Raw genomic sequence first — 9,995 nt, forward strand, 5'->3', positions numbered from 1 at the left:
CTCATCATATAGTTGGCCAGAGGCGGACCATTACAAAACAATAGCTTGAAACAGTTTCCAAATGAGAGAGGCCATAGAAAGAAGTCTGTCTCAAACGCAGCATCTTCTTTCCATTCCTAAAGCGGATGTGTCGCTATCAACATATCTGAGACTCAAGTGTGTAACAACAAGCACACTTGAATAGCAACCAAGTGTTAAACTAAAAACATACAACGCATTAAAATAGACACACAGATGTGGAAAGGCCGCCATTCCTCCAGTACCGAGGTTCATGCATATTCCCACAGATACTCTTTCCAAGCCAAGAGTCTCAATAGCAAACAGATGTGCGTCACAATAACAAGAGAAGTGACTTTGTGGGATTGGATCTTTTATTTCAACACATTCTCATCCTCTGACCTGCTTTGACTCTTTCCTGTGTTGTAAGTGTTACTAATCTCCTGTTATCCACGGGTTTGAAAGGGGAACCCTTTTCGCTCATAAAGTTCAGTTAATTCGTCACTCATGGGGAGCACTACTCTGTTTCTATGAATCAATAACAAGTGGTTTTGATGTGGAGCAGCAACGAGGAAGTCACTGCAGTAATAGTCCAGCATATGATGCTTCCTAAAAGGATTTTTGTTTTATTGTGCGGTTTCATTAAAGAATTAATAAATACAATGTTAATTTGTGAGCTTTAGAGGTGCTGATAGGGGTGGAATATGTTACCCTTGGGCAGTCAGGCTGTTTTCCTGTTTCCAGTCTTTATGTTATGCCAAGCTAAATAGCTAACTAGCTTAATCATTAGGTGATATTCTTATGTAACTCTCTTATTTACCAAAATGTCAAACTATTCTTCCAGATCTGTTTCCTTTGCGTCAACACTTTTAAAATCCTCTCTATTACCCACATTCAAGATTTTAATTTACAGTTTTCAATGCTAAATTACAAGTAGCTAATTTGCATATCTTAGTATGCTAACACACTACAGCATAGCAAACATGAAAAACATAATACCTGCTTTACATTGGTCACCATTCTAGTGTTATATACATTTTTATTTTTAACTTATTAAATGCAAAATTATATTGTATATATTTAAGTTGATTTTAGAACCTGTGTTGCCTGCTGTGGTTTGCTGATTTTTTTCTGTGTATTCAATCACACTGTAGGCTACCATTGATATCACTGCCAGTAGCCTATTAAAAAAGATAAAAAAATGATTGGCTTTATTAGCATTAGCATGAGTTGGTATCTTAGTGTTAGAATCAGAGACTTTACCAGTAGATCAGCGTAAGAAGTATAACACTATAGTTTGTATTATGGTAAACCATCTTTACATTAGTGTATAAAGCAGACAGCTGTAGCTCTGTATGATTCCCACATTCCTCAGTGATCCTATAGTTAGGGACCCTATAGTTAGCTCGTCTTTTGGGACTGTAGCTTTTCAGTGACGGAGGCCAGGTTTAGATTATAATGGACCATTACGTTTTCCCATGGGCTCTTTATGATCTTACACAGGCATTCCCATTGGTGCTCCATTTGGCTGCTGTTTCATGAACCCGTATGTGTCAGTCAGGCGCTCAGAGAACTGTGAGATATTTTAGATTATACCTCCCCCTTGTGACAATCTGAGGGACTTTGTTGTGCATAGTCGAGTCAGTAATGACGTAATACTTAAAGGTGGGGTAGGTAATTTTGGAGAAACCAGCTCGAGTACGCTAGAATTTGAAAATACACAGCCGGAAAAAATCTGCCAGTTCCTTACAGAGCCCCTCCTCCAACACACACGAATGCGCACATGACCAATGAGGGCACGAGATAAGTTTGTGTACAGATGGAAGGCTGACAGGCAGGTAGGCCATCCAGTTTATTTAGCCGGGCCGGCTCAGATGATTGTTCGTGCTTTCTACAGTACTACGGCTTCCACAGATGAATTTTTTTTATGGATTTATTGTCAAAGCACTTCAGATATTCATTGCTATCGGGATGTTAAGAGCATTCCATTGAATATAACAAAAAGTGTACCTCGAGCTGGTTTCTCAAACTTACCTACCCCACCTTTAAATCAAGGTTTTAAGAAATATTTTTGATGGAAGACTTTCTGGTGTAGGACTGCTGCTAAATGAATCACTGGAATACATAAAAAAAAACATTCCACTGGGTCAATGAGCAACTTGAAGTCAGGTTGACCTTGCTTGTTCATTTCAAGGCTGGGAAACTATGTGACACAGATAATGCAATAGCAAATAAAGGTGTATTTTTACTTCACATTAAAACACCATGAGAGACATACTCTATACATGGCTGCTGAGTTTTGACCAAATGACTGTAATGAAATCTTTAAACAATATACAGCCTCAATAGTTGTAAGTAAACTTTAAGTTACTCAAAATGTAAGTAAAATAGATTATTTCTAAGAGTTTTTAAATGTGAGGAATGCCATTTATTGACACAACAAAAGGAGCTTTTCCACATTCTTCTTATTTTCTGAATTTGTGAAAGAAAACGTTGTATTTTTGAATATTTAAACGTGTTGAAATGCACAACAAGCTATGTAAATGACAAAAGACAGCCAACATGTGATCCCTAAAGACAAATAATTCTTTATTTTCTGCAATTTATCGTCTGAGTCAGTGGTCTGTGCTTACTGTAGGTCTTCCCCTTTTGAACCAAAATCACTGCATTCACTTTCAACGTTTGACTACCTTTCCTCACATGCAACCAGAAGAAAAAAGGAGCTTGAACTTGAGTAGTGAATGCCACGAATGAATCATGGCTCAGACTCTACACCAACTACATCTATCCCTTACCATTAAAGCCTTTTCTGGTCTCAACAAGCTCCCAACATGCCCATTTACGGTTTGCACTGAACCCTTTAGACCTATAAAACTGTCATGAAAACAGATAATGCTACTTTTGCGTCCTTTTGTCAGATGTATTTTATTGCTTTGCTGTTTGGCAATAATGAAATACGATGAGCCCATGCACTTTATAGCCACACTGCTCTTGGTGTAGAAAGTACACATAGAAGGAAATAAGAGTTTTCAAGGTGAATAAGTGAAATCTCAGTTGCTGTTTAAGGAGTGTTAAAGCAGTCCCCCCAGGTGGCACTGTTCCTCAAGACAAATCTGCTCTACTTCCAGAGGATCTAACAAACTATTTCTCATGCAAACCTTTCAAACAGCTGAAACAGACCCAGCCTGGTCACATCATCCTTTTTCAGGTCAAACTAACACACTTTTCAGCAGCTCAACGTCTACTCAGATAGCAGATGGTTTATCAGTAACGTCTATGAGTCATTTTGTCTTGCTATTAAATTATTTCATTAAGCAATACTGCAAATAAAATCTGAAAAATAATTGCTATTGCTATTTGGCAACACAGGATCCTGGCACCATTACTCCAGGAACCATTAGAGAAAATGTCCAGGAACTGATCAGAAAAATGTGTTCCTACTGCGGGATGGATTACGTTTCTGCTGGTGCAATGTTTAAATAAAGTCATAATTGCATCTCTCAAAAAATATGAAAGATATATATTTTATATTACGAATACGGCATCTTGAAGCAATAAGATCAATCATCTTAAACCAATAAGATTTCCATAAAGTCTAAGCCTTTTTCCATAAGTCCACCTGTTCTAGATTCTGCTTTTTGAGAGTTAGTTTTTTTGCAATAAAAACACAGGACACACACAAAACTCAAGCACGTTCTTGTATAATTTATATTGAAAACATGTTAAAAACAATAGTTTCCCTTTATAAAACCACATAAAAACAGTTACCTGTGGTCATAATTACAACAGTGTCCTGGTAAGAAAATCCCCCTGCCAATATCACATGAAACTGGAGCGATGCATCTTAATACCAAATGCATAATGGATTTAAAATCACGCTGGATATCAAACGGGATGATGAGCTCTGTGCTCAGTTTGGCTGGTTGTCCATCTGTGAGCCTGAAGACTGGTAAGACTGGATGTCCTCCCCGATGAACTCTGACACTGCGGAGGGAGAACAGAAACATTACAATCCTTTTCATCTAGTTTTGAGCTTTTGTATTGCTAGAATCTAAAGTAATCTAACTGTATTAGCCTGTAAATAATTGTACACTTATGTATTTTAAAAGCAGCAGGAATTGCAGGATCTAAATAACGTGTCTCCTACAACACAAATCTTTGGCTATGACATATTTTTCAGTATCTCAATAGTGCAGATATCTAAGGAAAAAGTCGGGTCATTTATTACTCACGTTTTTTCCCTCTTTGTGGATGAAATATATTGCTTTTTTTAGTTGTCTGATATTACAGTGTTTCATCACGGACCAGTTCAAAAGGCTAGTCCAAACTGAATTAAATGTCATTAGGTGTGAATTTGATTACGATATTCCCCAAAACATAAGATAATATCAGCCTGTACGTTGCCTTGCATTGGAAGTAATGTCGTTTTTAGGATATTTAGCAAAATAATCAAAATGTTCCTTAATATTGTGCAGACCTACCGCTCAAAACCTATCTTGGTTATCTAACAACACATTTAAGGAATCCTTGTTTCAATAGATGTGTTTCATGTATGTAATTACTTTGTTTCTTTCACATGTTAAATCCCTATTATCTGTATTATCTGTGCAGAAAATTCACCATCATTTTATTTTGCAGTTAACATTTCTCCTGATTCAAATGCAATAATGTTTTATTCATGATTTTTCTTGTGTAACACTTATAGACCAGGCTACAACTGCATTTCGTTGCACAGCACTGTATTGCACAATGACAGTATAATGAATGCCTAAAAATAAAAGGCTCAAGTAGAGTACCTCAACAATGTACTTGGTTAAATTCCTTGTCTAGATCCAACACAATTATCCTTCCTCACTTCCATATTTGCTTAATTATTTTGCAAATAACAATTTATCATCTTTATTTGTCCTGTACACGTCTGTAATGTAGCAACATCTGGACAAGAACCACCAGACTCAGGGACAGTTCATCCCTCAGGCCATAAGACTGTTAAACACCTGAACTTTTGAAAGAACATCCATAACATTCATCTGGCTGCTACTTACACAAATACCTGTACTTTCTACTTCTCTCATTTTCCAAACAGGCTGGTTCCTTTAGTTTGAATGTGTGTTTGGTGGCGTGATCATTATTATTTTGAGTCATTGCGTGCCTATTGATTTGAACATGATCCGTGTATCCATCATTTCCTGGTCTTCTCTAAAGAAGAGGGACCAATGNTACCATAAGTCATACAAAACAAAGGACCAATTGGAAACGTGTCATGTTGCCGTTGTTCAGCATGGAAACAATTCATTACTACCTATCCCCCTGTGTGCCTTGGCAATATAAAGGGAGGTCAGGTACTCTTTAAAACAGCTGCTAGTTATGGGTACTTTTTACTGAAGTACATTTCAAAGCCCATACTTCTTTAGTTTTACTTGAGTAAAGAAGTTTAGTCGGTACTTCTACTTTTACCAGAGTATTTTTAAACACGAGTATCTGTACTTCTACTTGAGTAAAGCATGTGTGTACTTTTACCATCTCTGGTCATATCTACACTGTAGCTATATACAAATGACAATAAAAACCTTGAATCTTGAATCTAGAAATACAATCAGAATTATACACACATGCACTCACATAGCGACAAATAGGCTCAACTCACCTTCTTCAAAAGTGATGTGGTGCATAGAAGAGCTGGTAAACTCCAGAGGGCAGTCCTGGATCTTGGCGTCCCTCTCTCCCCCGTGCCCCATCCCCAGCATCCTCCCCTGGGGGTCCCAGCCCTCGTAGTGGGAGTAGGGTGCCGGGCACATGTCCTGATACAGGCTGGGGTGTGAGGGGGGTGAGGGACAGACCTCCTGAGGGTACGCAGAGTACTGGGGGTACGGGGAGGTGGGGATGGGAGGCAGAGGGGAGGTGGAGATGGGACTCCCGGCAGGAAACGGGCTGAGAGAGGAGGAGTGGGAGGGAGAAGGTGAAGATGAGAGGTAGGGTGAGTCCAGCCAGGGGGAAGGGGAGGGGGATGGAGGCTGTGGGCCGCGTGGGTATAAGGGGGGAAGGAGCTCGGTGAAACCCAGCTCCAGGTTCTCGAAGCTGGGCTGCCGCTCGCTCAGCGCCGCCCGCGATTCCTCCACGGAGTCAGGTTTGGAGCAGTACTCCTCGTGGTAGCTCATGGCGGGGCAGGGGGGGGAGTAGGTGGAGGGGTAAGGAGGCAGGTGGAGGAAGCCCAGGCCTCGATCATCCTCCATGGGGTCGCCTCGCATGTGGAAGTCCATCCTGGGCTGCACCCCCCCGTCCAGAGGCAGCACGGAGGGCCGGGACAGCAGGGGGTCGTCCTCTTTGAACAACACTATGAGGAGGAACAGTTTGAGTTATATGTGGATATTTTATTATCTTTGTATATATAGTTTGCAATATGTTCTATCAAGGAAGACTAAGAAAGTTGCATAATATATATATTTTTTTTTTCTTCAGGATTTTGTTTTGTTTGTTTCCCTAAAATAAAAGCAGTACCACATTCCTTTTTTAATTTCCTTTATTGTTTTCTATATTTATATATAACCAGATTATTGAAACAAACCCGAAAGTTGAAAAAATAAATCGGATCCCGAGACTTGTCAGACATTTTTTCACCTCTATCACAGTTACAATTATTAGAGAAGTTAATCATGTTATACAAAATATGACTTATATATTATTATAACAGTTTGAATAATATGAGGATATTTTATTATCTTTTTATATATACTTTTAAATATGTTCTATCAAGTAAGATAGTTTGTTAGTATTTATATATTTTATTTCTTTCAGGAGTTTAATTTTGTTTATTTCCCTCAGAAAGATAAAAGCAGTGCCACATTCCTTTTTTATTTAATATATCTCATAATAATATTTATTTTCTTTTTTATACTAATGTAAATGTTTGATGAATCTTTGGTAATTAAAGTATTTAATAAAATAAAAAATGTTAACAAAAGACCAGATTACTGAAACAAAAAATCTGAACCCTAGACTTTCAAAAACAATTTCAACCTCTATCACAGTTACAATTATTGGGGAAGTTAACTCATGTATTGCATGTTACAAAACGTTACGTATATATTTATCAAAAAAGTTAGTAGTCTGTAGTGATGTAGAAGTGGAGTAAAATCCTGCACAAAGTGTATAACTTTCTTCTCTTGCAGCTAGCACAATGTTTGTACTTGTAAATCATAGAGTAAAATATTCCATAATGTATGTTTTTTAATTAATATCAGAAATACCATAAGAGCATTTCCGCATTTCCGCATTTCCACACACACACACACACACACACACACACACACACACACACACACACACACACACACACACACACACACACACACACACACACACACACACACACACACACACACACACACACACACACACACACACACACACACACACACACACACACACACACACACACACACACACACCAAGCCCCAGCAGAGTTTGGACACTCACCGGGGATATATTTGAAGCAGTGTGTGCTGCTCCTCTTCCTCTTCCCGTTGGACACGTAAAGACTGACGGACACAGGAAGACCGACGGACATGTCGCTGTAGGCCGGGACCCTCACACACATCAAACACTTCGACAAAGAGGTGTAGACACAGAATATTACTGAGAAACTAGACCCTTTAGTTGTATCTGCTGAATTAAATTACAACTTCATAAAGCATTTCTGTAGTTGCAGAGATTTTGCACAATCAGCAAGTTTTTTTGGACGTTTTTAGGACTGATATCACACATGTGAAATTACCTCATTGCTGTTGTCACGATCCACATGAGCCTCCTCCTCCCACTGTAGTTTACCATCTAACAAAACATAAGGTAACATTAAGCGTAACCTAGATACAAAACACGCACACACGCACACCCATAATAAGCTTAATAAATATAATTCAGTCAGGTAATGCCTAACATTAAAGCTTTTGTAAAACCAGTTGGTTATGCTCGTAAATCTGTCTCCTCTGATTTCTTTGGGAAGAGTTCCTGGAAGGTAGGCATCTGGTTTTTAAAGGAGCCGCTTGTTTTCTACCATAAAGATAGAATGTAAAAGGGAAACAGTGAATTATCCCTCAAACATAAAAAAGTGTGTGAACCCTTCTTCTCCTCCATGCACTCTTAAAACTGTAATTGTATATAGAAACATCTACTTAATCTAAAATCTAAAATCTTCCTTTGTGTTTTTAACCTCCTGAAAACCGTCTTACTGGCCCTCTAAAACTGTTTAATCTCGTTTTAATACACATTTTGAGCAGTTTCTTTATCAAATCGCTAACAACTCGCGCATTTGCAGGTAAGAACTGATATCCTGTTCTTGTGCAGACTGACTCTGCTGCACATCTGTACAATATCCAAATGATCGACTGCTGTTAAAAAGCCTTACTGAAAAGCAGATATTCACTGATGGTCAGGAACTCATAAAGATATTTTATACAAAAGACCAGAGAGACACCATTAAAAAGGATTAATTCTCCTTTACCTGTCCCTCTCTCCATGAAAAGCACTCTGGAGATGGGCAGGAAGTTGGACCCGCTCAGCAGGAGCTCCTCTCCCCCCTCCACGCAGCAGGAGGTCAGGCTGATGGACTCGATGACGGGAAGCTCCTGAGCCGAGCGCTGGGCTGAGACAGGGACAGTAAGCAAATGAAACCAATGAATGTGCTCCTAACTAAAGTTATATGTCTACTCTATATGCTATTTTTAGTTTGTTTCTATGTCTTTTACTGGTAACTGTATTCTGTGTGATATCAATTTTCTGTGAAATGTCTATGTGAAGCACGTCGGACTGCACTTGTTGCTATACAAATAAAGATTATTATTATTATTATATTAAAGTGGCAATGCATGTTGCAAACAAACCTTACACATAGAGGCTTTAACCACATGTTTTAGTATTGAGACTGCACGATATACTGGTACATTATGATGACAGTGATATTAAAAACTGAATATTGATTTCATGATCATTCTCTCACCTCCTCCTCCTTATATTTGAATGTAATTCGTAAGCCAAAAAAGAGACAAAACACACAACAAATACGTTAAAGAACCATTTCCCTGACAGCCTTTCTTCTTCCACATTTTTGTTTGACCATGATAATTATGCATTGAAAATCTGATATTGTCAACTTCTTCATAAGTATGTATGTAAAGATGTTTTCGCTCTGCATCGGCCAATCAGCTCAATACTCCTTCATTGCAAATGGGACCCAGGTATTGAATGAGAAAAAGTAAACACAGAAAGTATACATATCCTTCGTCGCACACGCAACCAAATTAATTAATAAATAAACAGTTAGTTTACTTGCAGGATTCTTGCTGGTCCTGATTGTATATCCTCATGGTTTATTGCACTCACTGTAAGTCTCTTTGGATAAAAGTGTAATGTAATTTACCCTCTTTGCAGTTTAGTGCATCTGACCAGATACTCACAGCATTCGATGGCGAGGGAGGCCACCTGCAGAGCCAGGACTCGGCCGGGCTGAGCTACAGGAGTCAGAGGGAGGTGAACCCGAAACACCATCCGGACTCGAGTGTTCTTCCTCCCAACGTCCGTTTCTCCTTTCCTCAGCTCGATGTCCGAGTTCCTCAGCTTCAGAATCCCAGCACAGTCGATGCTAGGACACAAAGATTGATAGTTTTCCATATCAGTCCAGTAAAAGGAATCTGAATGACAAGAGTGTAATCTCCCGTTCCTCTCAAAAGTTCTTGAGAAAGCGGTCGAAAAACAGTTGTGTGATTACTTAAAAAACAATGATTTATTTGAAGAATTTCAGTCTGGCTTTAGAACACAACATAGCACAGAGACAGCTCTGGTTAAAGTTACAAATGACATTCTAATAGCCTCAGACAATGTCACGATTCCCATGTTATGTCACGTTTATAGTTTTGTAGGTTTGGGTGTTTTTGCTGTTTTCCATGTCATGTTTTCCTTTGGGTTATTGTCTGGTCCTTGTCCCTGTGTTTTCCTCTTGTCAT

The 9,995-nt window shown here is 38.8% G+C and overlaps 1 protein-coding gene across 1 annotated transcript; it reads right to left on the reverse strand.

The window, feature by feature from the left end:
• Positions 1-3,677: 3,677 nt before the first annotated feature.
• Positions 3,678-9,695, reverse strand: LOC104961533 (nuclear factor of activated T-cells, cytoplasmic 4-like). Its single transcript, XM_010789841.1, has 6 exons — positions 9,450-9,695; positions 8,498-8,638; positions 7,772-7,827; positions 7,474-7,600; positions 5,645-6,331; positions 3,678-3,981 (listed from the first exon to the last, which is right to left on the reverse strand). The coding sequence occupies exons 1-6, from the start codon at positions 9,661-9,663 to the stop codon at positions 3,908-3,910; spliced, it is 1,299 nt and encodes a 432-aa protein (XP_010788143.1). The 5' UTR covers positions 9,664-9,695; the 3' UTR covers positions 3,678-3,907.
• Between the last annotated feature and the right edge of the window lie 300 nt (positions 9,696-9,995).

This window comes from Notothenia coriiceps, unplaced genomic scaffold (assembly GCF_000735185.1).
Source record: "Notothenia coriiceps isolate Sejong01 unplaced genomic scaffold, NC01 NC01_scaffold00033419, whole genome shotgun sequence".
NCBI lineage: Eukaryota > Metazoa > Chordata > Actinopteri > Perciformes > Nototheniidae > Notothenia > Notothenia coriiceps.